Below are 17589 nucleotides of genomic sequence, written 5' to 3'. Positions count from 1 at the left end.
GGGCAGCAGTTGCGCCCACCTTTCCTCCGGCCAAGCCTGCGGAAGTGGCCGCCCAGCGGCCTGGACAATGGGAAACCATCTCAGATGTCAGGTCCGATTTCAGCCTGCGCGCGCAGCCTTGCGGTGCATCTCTGGGGCTTATTAGCCCTTTTGCGTAGTGCTGTCAAGGTTTCGAGGCAGGCCAAAATCGTATTGTTTTAGGGCATATTCTTTGATAAGACCCTTACTTTAATAATGCCAAAAAAAACCCCACAAAGTGTTATTGAAGTTCCCAGATAAATTGATTGGCCTTATTTAAAGATGGTGAGCCAAGACCCCACATAGGTATAACTGCTAAGCAAAAGGCATTTCCCTAAAATTGGTCAGCTGTTTGTCTGAATATTCACACATAGAACATGTGGATTAATGTTTGGGTCACCTCTTTGACTGACAGTTGAAGCAAGTGGTTTGATGCTGCATAACAATGAGTTTGACCAAACTGCGGGAGGCAGTGGAAGACAGGAGTGCCTGGCGTGCTATGGTCCATGGGGTCACGAAGAGTCAGACATGACTAAATGACAACGACAACAATGTACCATGAGGGACGCAGGTGGCGCTGTGGGTTACACCACTGAGCCTAGGGCTTGCCGATCAGAAGGTCGGTGGTTCAAATCCCTGCGACAGGGTGAGCTCCCATTGCTCGGTCCCAGCTCTTGCCAACCTAGCAGTTTGAAAGCACACCAAAGTGCAAGTAGATAAATAGGTACCGCTACAGCGGGAAGGTAAACAGCGTTTCCATGTGCTGCTCTGGTTCGCCAGAAGCGGCTTTGTCATGCTGGACACATGACCTGGAAGCTGCACGCTGGCTCCCTCGCGAGATGAGCGCCGCAACCCCAGAGTCGGTCACGACTGGACCTAATGGTCAGGGGTCCCTTTACCTTTAACAATGTACCACAAGACCAAAAAACAGAAATGTGACAGCTTTGACAAAATATAGACCTAAAAAGTGGATAGGGCATTTTTCGATGGCAGCTCCTCGAAAGGTGGCCAGGTTTTGGGAAGAGCTAAAGCAGGGTCCCCAAACTACGGCCCCCGGGCCGGATGCGGCCCAATCGGCCTTCCAATCCGGCCCGCGACGACCCCCGCCGCCCGCTTCCGCCGCCCGCTCTCACGGCGCGCGGCGCAGCGGCGATCTAAAAAATCGCCAAAAAATCGCCGAAAATCCTTTGTGCGCATGCGTATGGGCCTCTCCTGACCCGGAAGAGGTCATTTCTGGTGCACTTCCGGGTCAGGGGAGGCCCATACGCATGCGCACAAGCGATTTTCGGTGATTTTTTCCCCGCACGGGCGCGTGTGCGCATGCGCACGGGCGCGCACTCCCCCGCCCTCCGGCCCGCTGCGCGCGCACTCCCCTGCCCTCCGGCCCACCGCGCGGTCGGCGCGGCGGGCACCGGCCCGCCGCACGGTAAGTCTGGGGACCCCTGAGCTAAAGGGAGCTGCCTCGGCTTAGAAAAGTTTGGCAAGAACAGAAAAGCTGCCTCGGTTTGGAAAAGTTTGGCAAGAACAAACTGAAGGAGGCTAAAGGTCAGACTGTTATATACATGTATGGTCTGGTGTGATTTTTGGCACCTATAACAAGAAAACAGCAGAGAAGCATGGACACAGTATGCTTACCTATATAAGTGATAAATTGTAATTTCTAAGTATTTGTATATTGTTTTATGCTTATTGTTTGAGTTATTGAGATTATGTAAAATAAAACAATTTTTTCTTGTCGTGCATCCTCTGTGGGGAAAATGCTTTTTGAAAGTACTCTATGCATTCTCCAGTCAACTCCATGCAGCATGTTTACACATTAGGAAAAGTTGTACATCAGCACACCCGCCCCATTATGGGTCTGTATTACAGTGGTACCTGCTAAGATATATAAATGTGAAGGGGCAGGTGAGACATATGGTTAGAAGGTAGGTTTAAAATAACCAAAAATACTTGGGTTAAGCTTACACTTAACCCAAAACATCCCTGGAAGGACCTCACATGCCTGTAGCAGATCATTTCATCAGGTTTCTGGTTGTCCAACTAAAGCAGGGAAGAATCTCAAAAGCTAATTTTCTCCTCCTGAAAGCAGCCATAGGAGAACAGAGGGAGGGAATGAAGTGTCCTGGCTCTCTGACACCCCAGTATGGAACCCAGGGCGCCCATCTAAGCTGCTGCTTATCTTAACAGTAAAACAATTGCTTGGATTTTTAAGTGCTAAAGAAAAAAATGCCGTTTAATTTCACTGCACAGCTGGATTTTAATGAGATCTCAGCATCAGTTGCCTGGGCTGCCAGCTTCCATTATAAACATGGGAGCCAAGAGCAGGGAAGGAGACTATGCTGGCCTAGCTATTGATCCCAAGAATCAGAGTGCGCCTTTAAGCAACTACACAGGCAGGGCAACAGGGAAAACTACTGCAAAGGGAAGGAGGAACTGTAGTGGCAGAGGGGGAAGGGTGGAAAGGACAGGGCAGGTGGCCCTGGAAGCACTCCTGCATGCAACTGGGCTGCATGTGACACTTCTGAAATTTATTAAATTTGTATACTACTCTCTTCATCCAAATATCTCAGGGCAGTTCACAGCATGAAAATACAAAATTTATGTATCCCAATGCTGCAACACGTTAAACTAGTGATAAGTTCCTCTGCTATCACAGGGTCTTACTGCCACCTAATGAGAACTGGAGCACTTGGCAGCCTATTTCATATTAGACTCCCATGAGACAGAATCACTCGAAAGAACATGTTTATTTTACTCCAAATTTTCTTAATAAAGATCTAGGTAAAGAAAACATACAGTAGAAAAGTAATACAAAGCAGCAACGTTACATTAAAAGAAGGGATTCTGAAAACAGGATTTCTCAGTCCTAAAAAAGTTAATTGGATTGCTACTTAAAATTCAGCACAGATTTATTAAACCAGTATAATGCCTACAATATATAAATAATTATAAAAACAGACCCTTTTTAATGAAATTTGTATATATCTTTAGTTTGAGATCAGAAGCAATGTCAATAGAAGTTAAATTACAGTCCTTTTTGCATATTGGTGATGGCTACTCCAATTGCCCTTTTAAAGAAGCCCCAGAGTAGATAGGAATACTATTAAGAAAAATCAGCCTTTTTTGTTAATTTTCTTTTGAAACTTCCCTCAAGCCATTTAAATTTGACCTTTGGCTGTAGGAAGGGGATAAAATAAATTAGCAACCAGTTCACAGACAGCTGAAAGGTAACTGGCAGTATGTATAACCAAAAAAAGTGCTATGAAATGCAAAACTAAATTAAAATGTAACAGACACAAAAACCAAGAACTTGGTGCAGTCCACACAATCGGGTTCAAGAGATATAAAAAGAATTAGCAATATTCACATGTAGGCATTTAATTGTTTACCATATAAGTGTCAATGCCGCAATTAGAAGCAGATTTAGCTCTATTGACAACAGTGGTCCTTTAAAAATAAATGATATCGCCATAGGAGGCCTATAATTTAGATAGTTTTTTCATAATATAAAGTGGTAAAATGGTTAAGGACCTCATGGAGTGCTCATCTTGATAGTGTTCCTTCACAGGTCAAGTTAAGCCATACAAAATCTTTGAGATAAGAATATAGGCAACTCTTAACTTACACGGGGGTTAAGTTCCAGGAATAACACATAAAGCCAAAATCACATATAGTCAAAACACATGGAGTGCAATGGCGAGTGGAATTGCCAAAGGCCCCCCCCACCAGATGACCCCTTTTACTTGTTTTTTATTTGCCAAGAGTGTAAAGTTGAATGCGCACAAGTTAAATGCACGTAAGCTGTGAGTTACCTGTATACAACACTACAGCCCAGACTGTTACAGTAAAGTTCAGCTCTATACAAGGTTTCAGTACTGATGAACTAGTTACCACTGTAGGAAAAAGAAATGTACGTTTATTTTACCCTAATACTGAGGCAAGAAAATGTAAACAATGTTACAGAGGACTATAGGCACATACCAGCTGCTAATGACAATGGGTTAGGGTTGAAGAAGATATAAAAACACGCTTCCAGAGAAACATGGTAAAGGCATTTTTTACCTATGATGATACACCTTCCTATGGCGCTGATAAACAGGTTTGAAAGGTTTTTCATTTTAGAAACTTGAAAGATCTCCTGAATCAAATATAACTGTGGGAGAACCACCTTCAGCTCTTAAAAAATAATCTTTTGTGTCTCTAACCCAGGCATAGGCAAACTCAGCCCTCCAGATATTTTGGGATTACAACTCCCATCATCCCTAGCTAACAAGGATGATGGGAGTTGTAGTCCCAAAACATCTGGAGGGCTGAGTTTGCCTATGCCTGATCTAACCCAATAGTCAAGATTCAGACATGATGCTAAAGATGCAGAAAAAATTTCATTGAAGTTGTGGTCTAAACAATACATCGAACTAGTTTGGAATCAAAGTTGCTAAATGCAATTTTTTTTTTGGATTCCCCACTTCTGAATCCAGGAATTACAACAATAATTTGGAAAACTCTGTAATGTGAGAGAGGTAACTATTTGCTTTGGAGCAGGCCCTGATCTGACCTGGGATTGAAGCAACTCTGATCTGGACCCCTACCAACCCAAGTCTGTACACAGCGTTTAATTAGGTTTAAAAACCCTGATTAAGCATGGTCATTGGGTGGGGTGGGGGATAACACATGCAGGTTGCCTGCACATCTGCCCCTGCCCTTGACACTCCCAGATCACCCCAGGTGGACCTGATCTGACCTGGGGCTGCCTCAATCCAATCCAGCTGCACCCCAGTTCAACTTGAATTTGGTTTGGGATCTGGCAAGATCATGTGTACTGCCCTAGTAAATATAGGAGAGTAAATAAAGTAAAGGTATCCCAATATATAATCACAAGGGTGACACCCAGATGCAATTCTCTGAAATTATCCCATTGACCTAAGTGTGGCTATTCGAAGTGAGCCATCAATACCGTATTTTCCAGCGTACTAAGACGACCCGGCGTATAAGACGACCCTCAACTTTTCCAGTTAAAATATAGAGTTAGGGATATACTCGCCGTATAAGAAATACGACCCGGCGTATAAGACGACCCCCGACTTTTGAGAAGATTTTCCTGGGTTAAAAAGTAGTCTTATATGCAGGAATATACAGTAGTTGCTTTGTGGGGGTGGGGTGGGGTGGGGAGAATAACTTAAGCATCTATTTATATATATATAAAAGGTTTTCATAACCCTTCCTTTCCATACAGAAAAATCCAACAAAGGTAGATGGGAAAGTAATGCTACATTTCCTTAGTATGTTTAAATACCTACATGCTAGCTAAAAACGTAGCCTTTTTAGAGAAATACTGAGGTTTTTTCCACAGTTACTATTTATTTGTAGAAAGAATTCAGCAAAGCACTTGCTTAAAACAAAATCCAGTATACCTGAAGGAGTGTCTCTGCGCCCATCGTTCTACCCGGACACTGAGGTCCAGCGCCGAGGGCCTTCTGGCGGTTCCCTCACTGCGAGAAGCAAAGCTACAGGGAACCAGACAGAGGGCCTTCTTGGTAGTGGCACCCGCCCTGTGGAACGCCCTTCCATCGGAGGTCAAGGAGATAAACAACTACCTGACATTCAGAAAACACCTAAAGGCAGCCCTGTTTAGGGAAGTTTTTAATCTGTGATATTTTAATGTATTTTGGTACTTGTTGGAAGCCGCCGAGAGTGGCGGGGGAGGCCCAGCCAGATGGGCGGGGTATAAATAATGAAATAATAATAATAAATCACTTTTTCAAGTATTGGTGCTTTCAGAATTAAATGTCCATTTCCAGATGTTGATTAATCTTTTCTGGAGGAATACTCTTATTACAAAAGTCTGAAATTACTTTAATTTCAAGGGCTACTTCTGAACATGTTGACATTAAATTCTCATTTAAGTGACTATTTGGAGCAGGGCTGAATTTCGTCCATTTTAGCAACAGACCTAAATAAGTATTGTAAAATATGTATTTAAAATCTGCATATTTTTCTCATGTTAATATCCAAATCCCTCAGTTTGAGAGACTGTGAAATTTATTTGATAAAAATATATACTCAAACAAAAGGCCAAAGCCTTTTCTTGTGTAGAATGAGACTATTTTAGTATTTTATTAGAGCATTGCAGAATTAAACATGATAAATAACGAATCAATACTTTTCATTTTATTTTTATTATGGTCAAACTAAATATATTCCTTGAAGATTTAAGGTATATAATAAGCAACATATTCCATAATTTATAACTTTTAAAACATATATTAATCTTTAAGCAGAAGCATATTTATTCCATGTCCAGCAAAATAAACACTCTTACAGCTTTTTAAAGTATTGGATTAAAAACCTAGAGGGAAAACCTCTGTCTATAAACATGTACCCAAAAAGTATTCTGAGAGGCAGGGTTTTTATTTTATTTTTTAAAAAACAGAGAACTGATGTGAAAAAGGTAACAAAAACAGACCTAACATTAGAAACTAACAAAAATCCTTAGTATTATTTTTGTAAGAAAAAGCCCCACTTCTTAAAAAGCATATCGTAGTCTTTAAACTCCTAGTTATTTAGGTTTTATTACCTTACTATAACCCAAATAGTAATATAGCAGAACTCCTGTTGAAGTTTCTGCCTAAGGATTAAGTTAGTGAAGCACTTATTAGACAGGCTTCCCTTTTCTAGATGCTTGAGGGTTCAGTTAACAAAGCACTGCTATGAAGGCATATTTCCCTTTTCTAGGACTGAGGTGGGGGGACCTGGTTTTGGCAAGGCTTGTAAGCAGAAATTCAACAGGTGAAGCTATTCCCAGTATGGAGTCAAAGCTGGGGGAAATGTCTGCTCCATAGCTGCTTAAAGGCACAGGAGCCCTGCTAGTATAAAATACTGGTATCTAGAAAGGACGATATGGACTCCAATCCATTGAAATTAATACAAATTCTATAACTAACATCAGTGAAGTTCTGATGAATGAAACTGACCGCATAGTATAAAACCAATGGACAAACTGTAGGCAGGTTGAGTTGCACTTTCCGTTGCTGTCTACATATGAGTAGTCATACCCATCTCTAGGCAGATAAACATATGGAGACACGCAACGTGTAAACTAAAGGAGAAAAGATGCAACTAGCATAAATTTCTCGTCACAGCAGTTGGAAAAGGTTCTACTATTTCTGCAGAAGGTATTTATGTGCTACACACAGATATGGGTAAGGTATTCTGGAATGTGTGAGAAAAGCCCTGAGCATACTGCCCTAAATACCTTTTAAGTATGGAATAAGCAGAGTTTTGATACAAATATTTGCTTATAGCCCAAAGAAAAAGGTCTCGCTCCTAATCAATAGGCCCCGCTCCCACTTTTAGAATTGGCTGTTCTATTGCACGGCACAGAATCACAGGATTGCAGAGCTGAAAGGGACCCAGAAGATCATCTCGTCCAACCCCCAGCAGTGCAGGAATCTTTTACGCCACATGGGGTTCGAAGCCACAACTCATGCTTTTATCACTTGATGTTCTTATTCCACTTGAAAGCCATGCAAAATCTTAAGTGTTTGGGAAAGAAAGATCAAACTTTTGTATGCCTCACACCCTGTTGGATCTTAAAACGGAGCCATGGAAGATCCATGCAGGTAATGAGCTATTTTATTTGCATTTCTGAAGAGCAGTTCCCCATGCTTTTAATATATAGCTGGGTTTCAAAAGCAGCTTCTAATACACTAGTCTTCAGAAAACAAGTAAAAAAAACCCCAACCATATTTCACATTAATGGCATTAAATAGATCAAAATTACTTCTTAATGGGAAGTACTACTAGGTTCTTTACTACTATTTTCCAAATTTGTAGTAAATCTTAGGAAATGTGCTATGATGTTGTTCTTTCCGGACTGGCATGGAAGTTGATTCTATTGATATCAATATAATTCCTGAAAAATAAATTCAGTTAAAATTGGGGTGGCAGTTGTTACTCCCGCTCTACATGAACTCAAGAACCAAGTTCTCACTCCTTTTAATGAATCTCATAATTACTTGGTGCTGAACACCAAAGTTTATTGTCTTTTCCCACTTTCCCACTTAGCTTTTCCAAAAGCTAAGAATTCAACTACAGCGTTCATACCTTAGAATGAACCGTGAGGGCAAGTCTATTAGATTACCGTAAGTTTAAAATGCAACTAGCAATTCATTAGTTTTAAATGTCAATTCCTGAGTAGGAAACAAAACCGCAAGAGCTTCCTGGCAGATATCTGTATTAATGATGCCACTCTGCCATTTGGGAGCAAGTGCCCTGCTTCAACTCAATGACCCAACTCCAGTAGTCTTTTCCAACTGCATGAGTACCAAAGTGCACACAGAACTTGCCTACCCAATGGTTTCTGCCTTTATTTCAACAGGTATGAGAAAACTTAATGTGTACGAGAATTTGTGCATATAATCTAAGCACACATGGATCTTTGGAAAAGGTATATGGCTACCCCTGTCCTATAAATAGGTGTGTGTGTAAATTGCACTGGATGAAGTGGAATTTACATGCTCTTTACACAGTAAGAATGACCGCATGTCACCACAAAAATAGACCCACAAAAATCAACGAGTCCTATCAAACGCTGTGTGACAGAATTCCGTTTGCACAACAAAACTTTATCTCCCCCCTGTTACTCCCCCAAAATCTACTCGGTAGGGTCCCCCAAGCCTCTGGAGCAGATTTTGAGGGGTCTGCAGGTGAATGGGGGACATTCTATTGCACAAGTAGAAGTCTGCGGTACAAGTGGAACAACAGCGTTGAATCCAACCCATAGGCCTTAAGCATGCCTAAGTGAGCATTGGATTGTACTTCATATGCTTTAAACAATCTTTTTATTATTATTATTTAAGTACAAAACGAAAAGATATTCAAAGTATGATACAGGGTAAGAGAAACATTCTGCTCATTATTTGTGAAATACATTTGTGGTACTGTATTTTCCTTTCCGAACTAGTTATATTTAATATAGGTTCTGTGTTTTTATTTTATTCACTTATACATATGTAAATATTTACATCTGAACTTCCCCCCAAAAAACTTTCTTGTAGTCTCAGCAGAGCTCACCACCAAAAAAATTGCATTTGCTTCTCCTTTTCAGAACTAGCATAGTCATACATTCCACTGTAATAAAACACATCCACACCAATACAAATCAGAAGAAACAAAGCACAACTTAATTTTCAACATCCACTCAATGCTGTTTTGTATTTAAAACAGTAATATAGTTTGCATTAGGATATCAGTTGGCAGTTGCTTAGCACATTGTCTAGTTACCAAAATATCTATAGAATATCGGCCTCTGAGGCCCAAATAAAGCATCTTCATTTTGATACTCTTCCTTCAAAAATGCTTTAAAATGGCTGGAAGCAGGCTGGCTGCTACTTTATATATAAAAATCCAAATATTCACATATTGCTAACATTTAATTGTATTGTATCTTGCACAATATCCATACAGAAAATTTCAGTAACCAAAAAACTCCATGTTAATCAGTTTTCAATAAGGGTCAAGTTAACGCAAACGAGGTTTTATTTGTTATTGCTAACGTTCAATAAGATCAAGGTCAACACAGCAAAATTCTCAATTTCTTCCCTTAACATCAAATGAATGACCAATATTTCTATGGCGCCCATGAGAGAATTAATCTCTGTGAAAACAATAAACATTTTTCAGGATTTGCATTATTCTAAACTCTTTTAACTTGCTGTTGCCATTTTATATAAATCCATATATACCAGGCTCACAGGCTGAAGAACATGTAACCAGATTTAAATGAATGCAATTATTCATTAAGTAGGAGATCCTAGACCACAATGCCTTAAAATATGAGCAATTTACTAACAATAAATTGAGTTTACCTTAATCTCCACATCCAAAGCTGCACCACAAATGTCAAATTTAATTGCTGAGGGTTCTTGTCCCTTTATATATACTGTGTATATAAAAACTTCATTTCAAATGCTGTAACTTCAGAAACATCAGGGAAATTAAATCTTAAAAATCCATTGTAGGCATTCTTTATGCCTTTTTCTTTTAATTGTGTGTCTGTTCATGACTCCAAAGACTAAATGCAGTTTTGAATGTCCTATGGCAGAGTTTGCACATATACTGTCTTTTGAAAGTGATCGCTGAAAGTGGTGGAGCGTGGTAAAAGAGTGTGTCCGATTCCTGAGGGACAAATAATTTCTCAGTAGCTGAAGGAGTTTCTGACAACCCAGTAGGGCTATCGGGTTCCAAAGGTTGTATTTTGGGAAGGGGTGGGGGAGGAGGCAAAGGTGGGGGCGACGGAGAATTAGCTGGTGCGTAAATCTCAGGTTCCTTTCGCACAGGCTCCTCTGTAGCTTGTGCCATGTGGGACTGGAAATGACTCCACAGGCGGAAATTTGTGCGGAAGGCCTTGTTGCATACATGGCAAATGAAGGGCTTCACAGAACACAAAAGCTCCTGGTGGCGCTCTAGCTGCTTGTGTACTGTAAAGATTTTCCCACATTTTTCACAAGGCCACAAGCCAGTGTCTTTATTGGAGATGGTTTCCTTGTGTTCCTGGTTGCCTTCAGAGACCTCCTCTTCTAAATCATCTGCAGGCTCTTCTTTGATTTGGATTTTAAACTGCTTGGAGATGCTCAGATCTTCGGGGAGGCATGAGGAATCTTCCGAGTCAAAATTAATCTGCTCAGAGGAGTCGCTGAACACGCTGTCTTCTTTGGCTGCAACGAAGCTGTTCGTCTTGTTCGGCTCCAGCTGAGAATGCAGCCTGGAAGTGCCGCTCACTTCGCCGTTGTGTTCCAGGACCGGCAGAGACAGATTCTCTGTCGGAGTCATGGTATTTTGATTGTGAACCTCAACCTGGTGACGCCAAATACTGAAAGAGGATTTGAAAGTGCGCATACATTCTACACAGGTGAGCTTCTTGTATTCGCATGCCATTTCATGGTCATGCTTCAGGCTTAGAGAAGAAAAACGGAGGCTGCAGTATGGGCAGACGGTTGCATTCCGGCAGAGCCGCTCATGATTCCCCTGTTCAAGAAGAGAGGGAAACTTAGCATGACAAAGGCGGCACTGGTAAACTTTTTTGTTTTCTACTGGGCTTTCGATGCGAGGTTCCTCTTTGGGCTTAAGTGGCTTATTTCCTCCAACTGCTTTTTCCCCTGGATGCATTTTTATATGCTGCTTGAACTGTGAGAGGAAGCGATATGCCTTCCCACAGTAGGTACATATATAGGCTCCTCTGGTTCTCGACCTCAGGTTTCTTTTGATGACTTGCTGTGCTTGTGAACCAGCCTGTCCTTGAAAACCTTGCTTGCCACGCCTTAGCTTGACGATCAGGGCCTTTTTAATCTCTCGCTCCCTCACTATATCAATTAATTTCCTTTGGAACTTTTCATCCAAGATAGCGTGGGAACTGGAAGCCGGCGAAGGGTTCTTCACAATTCCATGCTGTGTCTGGCAATGCGTCCAAACTTTGAAGTTTGTATGAAATCTCTTATCACAAATATCACAAGAATAGGGTTTTTCAGGGTTGTGGTACATATTGACATGACGATGAAGGCCTGCTGTTGACCTGAATATCTTAAGGCAATGTTTGCACTTAAACTTTTTGTTAGGCTTTGTTTCTTCCAGCTCACTATATTCATCTTTGCTAATGTCAGAATCTGGGAAATCAGCATCACGGGGTTTAGGATTTGAGTTTTCCTCTAAATTGTCCTCGGACCCAGGGGAAGCATGTTCATCCACTTTAATTTTTTTGAGTGGTAGCCTTCTGTCTGCTTGAAACCTCCTTTTAGCTGGGAGTCTACTGAGAACCTTATGATCATCTTCTGTTTTAAAAGCATTGATCTTAATGGAAGATGATGAAGCATCCCCAACAGTAATTCTTATTATTTCAGAAGGCTCTGAAAGTGGACTGCTAGGTTCTGTTTTAATCCGTATTTCTCTAAGAGGTGAAGCAACCTCCCTGTCTCCAGACTGGGAGGCACTAAAGGACCTAAGGCGATGGGGGTACATTACATGTGTCTTGTCATTAGAAGCTGCCTCTCCCGAAGACTCTTTCACAGATGGCTTTTGTGACATTACATTTAACATTCTCCCTTGTGTGTTGTTCACCACTGAAGGTCCTTGAGAAAACTTGAAGTCAACAGAAGGAGAATAAACAGGAACTTGACTATCCATGGACAATGACCTTCGAAGGAGACTTTTTACAAGTGGCCCACTCCTGTCAACACTTTGGTTCGCAGGACCAGATACCTTCGATGGGATCACTAATCCTAACTTTGAATAGTATAGCAAATTCCTGTCTTCCCCTGGACCAGCTCCTTTTCCTGTCTCTCTCAACAAAAATGTGGATTCGGATGAGCTACGTAATGATAAGACTGGTGGACAAGGTCTTTTCAAAGGTACTTCTGCTGCCTTTCCTCTTAGGAACTGATCACTTCCTCCTGCTTCATCTGCTGCCACTTCTTTCTCTACTGATGTTTTCTGTGACAATACTGCATCCCTTTTAGTTCTGCTTTGATCATCTGCTGTAGCCGAAGAATGTTCATGGGACTTGGAATATCTTAAAGAACTGTCTTTCAGCCATCTCCTTTCATTTTGCGATAGGCTATGTAGAAACTCAATTGGCTGTGTAGATTGTGGCCGCTTAGGTTTGACAGTAACTGAGGACGAGGACTTAGAATTATGGCTTACATCATGTGGGGTTTGACCAACATTTTTTCCCTGTGCTTCATTTTTGCTCTGACAAACTATGACACTCCTTTTCTGGGAATTGCTTTCATCATCCTCTTGGAAAAATATTTTCTTAATAGGACATGCAGGCAATGGAATTTGAGGACTTTTGGAAACAATGTTAGTAAGAAAGGAAATTCCAAGACTGTAGCCCACTTCTTGCACACCAGCAAGGCTACTTTTCTCAACAAACAAGGATGATGAGTAAATGTAGTTTAATACATTGTCGAAAGTATCTGGTTCACAAAAGTCAAGCTGAAACACTGATTGAGACTCATTTTCTTTTTTAGTGAACAGAGACTGAAAATATTCACTGCTGGCAGCCAGAACATTTTTATGAGCTCGAAATTTTTGGTCTCCCACTATCAGAACAACATCACAAAGTTGCCCTTTTAGTCGTTCCTCATTTAAAGCACTTAGGAGAGAAATAGCATGTGCTGGATTTATATAATGCAAGAGTCCCTCCATGATTTAGGTATACCTGAAAGACAAGAAAAAATAAAACCAATAGTGTTTAGGTACATTTACAAAAAAGAAAGCAAGAAAGCTGTAAAAGTAGGAGTTTCTTCTCCAGTAACAGGCTGAAAGATCAATATATAAATAGTAATCTGTTTTCCTTTGGAGACAGAGGGAAGATGATATGCCTAATACACCATGGGAGTTAAAACAGCAATACATCGACCCTGATTCAACTAACCTGGTGTGTTAACAAAAGCCATCACAAAGGCTTCCTTTAGTGCCGTGTGGGCATTTCTCTTCCCAAATCCACTCTGGAAAGCCAGGTCAAACCCCAGAACAACATGAGGAAGGAGGAGAGGGGGGATTTTCCATCTGGCAGCAATGCTTGCACACACAGAATAAACAGAAGGGCGCAGATTGAATTCCTCCCACAGTAAGCCACTACAACAGGCCTGTTTTATATATACAGTAGCTGTTTTTATATATGCAATTGTTTTAACTGTTTTATATATGTTTTATTGTATTGCAAATCACTCCAGGATGCCTTATCAGTAGCAATTCATAAATGCAAACAACAACAACCAGATACGATTCTAGGCATATGAAAGCTAACTTATCTTTAAAAAAAAGGCAGCCCAATGTAGTGATTACTACATACAGTAGCTAGCAGAGTTCAAAAAAAATTGTTTAGGTATTCCCTCCTGTTCTGTAACAAAAAAAGAACCCAAAATATGAAAGCAAACTGCATGTAAATACTTTAAAGTCAGATTCTGGAATTTCTAACCAAATATTAAGGGCACAGTTCTAAATATACTTACGAAGGAGAAAGATATAGTCAACACAGCAGGACTTATTGCTAAGTAAACATGGACTGTGCTGTATAGTTTCAATCCCACTGTACACATGTGCAGGCTGGCTTGGATCGATACTAAATTAGTCTGTTCAAATTGTAATCAATATGACTTATATCCCATTGCTTTCAATGGTAATCAAGCGCAACTAACCTAGTCTGGCTCCAGCCCAATGTTTGGGAAACTGAGCCTTTTGTATCTGACATGCATAGCTTAAGGCAAGTATTGTTCCATCCTTTTTTTTTTTTTTACTGACAGCCTCATGAAACAACTGTCGCAAGGATTACATGAACAACTTTTCTAAAAAGTTGTAGATTATATATTTATGCTAGGCCAATGACAATGAATTATGCAAACAATTATATAGGCAATCCTATTATAATTTTGTTCCAGCCCAAGCAAGAAAACCCAAGAGGATTCTTCTTTAAAAAAAAAAGAGAGAAAAAAAGGTTACTGCTCAGTAAGATAGTGGACTGATAAGTTAAGTCTCACTGAATTCAGAGGGAACTTTCCTCCAGATAAACATGTATAGGATTGTGTGTTAGAGCAAGGTTGACTCAGGTTAGAAGGCTGTGTCAAGAGCAGGAGGGTTGAACCTGCTCATGTATCATGAGTTATGCAGCAGAAAAGAAGTGAAGGAAACTTTAGGAACAGTTCTTATTTATATAATTCAGCAGTGGAAACCTGTGTGGGACTACAACATCCATCAGCCCCAACGAGAATGGCCAATGGCTGTAAATGATTAGAGATGTAGCCTAGTAACACAAACTGCAGGTTCCCTCTGCCCATTCATGTAAGGCTTAGCTATAGTTTAGCCTTGCATCCAAAATGGGCTAGCTTTTCTCCAGCTAATTTTACTATTATCCTCCAATGCTATGTCCTTTGGGAAAGCATTTCAGGGGCCATAGAGTGTTTCAGACCTCCCACTCCAAGGGTGGAGAGAGAGATTTGACCCCAGAGGGGAAGGTCCAACCTTGGGTAGCACCCGCTTGACATGAAAACCTCCAACGCTCTTGCATCATTGACAATGGACTTCCAACACGAGAAGAGTCACAAAAGGGGTATGCTGGTGGCAGATATGGTGAAGGAATGGCTCTGAAAGACCCATAGAATTCCCAGCCCCTGGAAATACTGCTCCCCAAACTAGGGAAAACATATGCCTCCCCTGGAGCTCACCTAAGTGATTTCCCTCCCAGTGGAAAAAGTGGGAACAGTTCCAAAATGGAGAGTGAAGGAAGGAGGGAATGCCCAGAAAAGACAGAAGAACTGCAAAGGAGGATTATATAATATTTTTGTATGCGACAACCACGGCTAGGAATTTGTTAGCCCAAAAATGGAAAACTCAAGATTTACCGACAATTGAAGAGTGGCAGACAAAAATGATAGACTATGCGGAATTAGCAAGGCTGACTTGCAGGATCCGAAACCAGGGGGAAACAAAGTTCCAAAAAGACTGGAGTAAATTTGTGGAATATATGGAAAAGAACTGTAGAAGTTTAAAGACACTTGCAGGACTGAAATAAATCCTACGAATTGACTTTAAATAAGGAATAAGGAACTGCGAGACAAGAGTTGGAAAGAAAACCAAATGAGGGGAGGGAGGGAAGTCTAAGCTCGGCAGAGCATTGGGAATTAGAAATTTGGAAATAATTGTTTAAAAAGAGAAAACTTGTGTGTGTTTTCTTGGTTTTTAAATGTGATGTTGTGTTTATTTTTGTTTAATGTGTTTATTTGGAAAATTTAATAAAATGTCTTTTAAAAAGAAAAAGAAAAGACAGAAGAACAGAAACTGTCCCTTCACCCTCACTTCTACCCTGCAAAGTGTGTCTGCCAGGGCTCCCATTCCAGCAGTGTCCCCCTGTCCCACCAACAATGAAATTTCTCAAAAAAGTATAATCTTGAAACAAATGTAATTTAAAAATAAAACATACCATAAGACCTTCCTTCTCTCTTCTTGAATTTAGAATATGCTCAAAAACAACAGAAAGATTCAGGATTGAATTTCTTCCTTAATTTGCAGTTACTTTCAGGCCTGCATCTCAGATGATCTGGGGGAGATAAAACAGCTTGCTTGAAAAAAACTTATCTATGTGTGAAAGTTTCACATTTTCAGGTGCTTTGCTCCTCCTCCATTACTGCGCTGTACAGGGCATGTCACAATGTGCGAACACATGGGCCTGTGGTTTGTTTCCTTCAAACGTCCACAAGTGGCCAGCCATGAACAAAATTTTGCTCCCACTCATTCTGCCCATGTTCTTATATTACAAGTCAGGTTTTGGCTTTGTTTTCTTTCCCCCTGCTTAGCAGTGTCAGGCACGAGAGAGGAGGCCCCTGAGCAAGTTGCGCCCCTTAGTCCTACCTCAGATTTATCAAGCACTTCCCCAGGTTTACAAAGATGATCACTGCAGCACTGGCTGTATCTTTTCACCACCACATCTGCACAGCACAGGGCCATCCATTTGCTTTTGGTTTTTTTTTATATAAAAAAACATTTTTAAAGTGGTCAGCAACAGCCCAAGTGGGTCTCCTGGAGCTGGTGAGGCCCAGAATTTAGTTCACTATGCTGGGTACTGAAGCAAGACCTGTTTACCAATGTTGCTGTTCAGCCTACAGCAGGCACCCCCAAACTGCAGCCCTCCAGATGTTTTGGCCTACAACTCCCATGATCCCTAGCTAACAGGACCAGAGATTGGGGAAGATGGGAAATGTAGTCCAAAACATCTGGAGGGACGAAGTTTGGGGATGCCTGGCCTACAGTATGTGACATCCTGCAAAAACACCTGCACTGGTTTCTTGTCCATTTGCGTAAAAACACCTCAGCCTCACCTTTGAAGTGCAGTCCTCCATGGCTTTGAAGCATGTTATCTACACTACTGTATCTTGATATATCACTACCCGTGGCCTTCACTCCACTCTGCCAGCTATTTAAAGGTTTCCTGCTCACTTAAACAACTGTGCTCTTTCTCCCTTCCACTCCTTATGTCAAGAATGCTCATACAGAACACCTTCATGAGGCAACTTCTCTCTTCCTTCAAAGGTTCCACTTTAGTTCTCATCTCCTACTAAGCCTAAAGCACATGTAATGAAGCCCAACGCATACAACTGAACACATTGTGAGGAAAAACCCACCCCACCCGCACTTCACATCTTTCAACTGCTCTCCCCAGCTTAGTTCACTTCAAGTATTAGAGCAGAGCATGGAGAAAGCAGCCTGCATTACTCAAGCACAAGAGAGGCAAAGTGGGAGGGGGGGGGTAATAATCTTGTCATCAATCTTCATTTTAGCTTTTCACAAAGGGTCTTTGACACAGGCAGGACTTCAAGAGAGAAACACTTGGTGGCCCTCACTTGGAGGTCTATTATAGCCACGTTAGGTGATGTCTGACTGTGATGCCCAAGGATGCCTTCTGCCTCACCTTGGGAGCACAGGATGGCCACTCTGAGTTGGGGATTCTCTTTCCTGTGGTGTGGCCAAGAAATTCACACCAAGGGCTTCTTCTCCATGACTGCCTTCCCAGTGAAATGGCAA

At 41.3% G+C, this 17589-nt stretch overlaps 1 protein-coding gene across 1 annotated transcript; it reads right to left on the bottom strand.

Annotated features, from left to right (window-relative positions):
- Window positions 1-6175: 6175 nt before the first annotated feature.
- Window positions 6176-13218, bottom strand: ZBTB21 (zinc finger and BTB domain containing 21). The gene has a single exon (XM_060273557.2). The coding sequence runs from the start codon at window positions 13216-13218 to the stop codon at window positions 10060-10062; it is 3159 nt and encodes a 1052-aa protein (XP_060129540.2). The 3' UTR covers window positions 6176-10059.
- Between the last annotated feature and the right edge of the window lie 4371 nt (window positions 13219-17589).

This window comes from Zootoca vivipara, chromosome 4, assembly GCF_965207765.1.
Source record: "Zootoca vivipara chromosome 4, rZooViv2.hap1.1, whole genome shotgun sequence".
In the NCBI taxonomy this organism is placed as follows: domain Eukaryota; kingdom Metazoa; phylum Chordata; class Lepidosauria; order Squamata; family Lacertidae; genus Zootoca; species Zootoca vivipara.
This window is presented reverse-complemented; position numbering and strand designations above follow the sequence as displayed.

Excerpts from the sequence above, each read along its gene's own strand:
- ZBTB21 (XM_060273557.2), bottom strand. The coding sequence starts at position 13,218 with ATGGAGGGACTCTTGCATTATATAAATCCAGCACATGCTATTTCTCTC.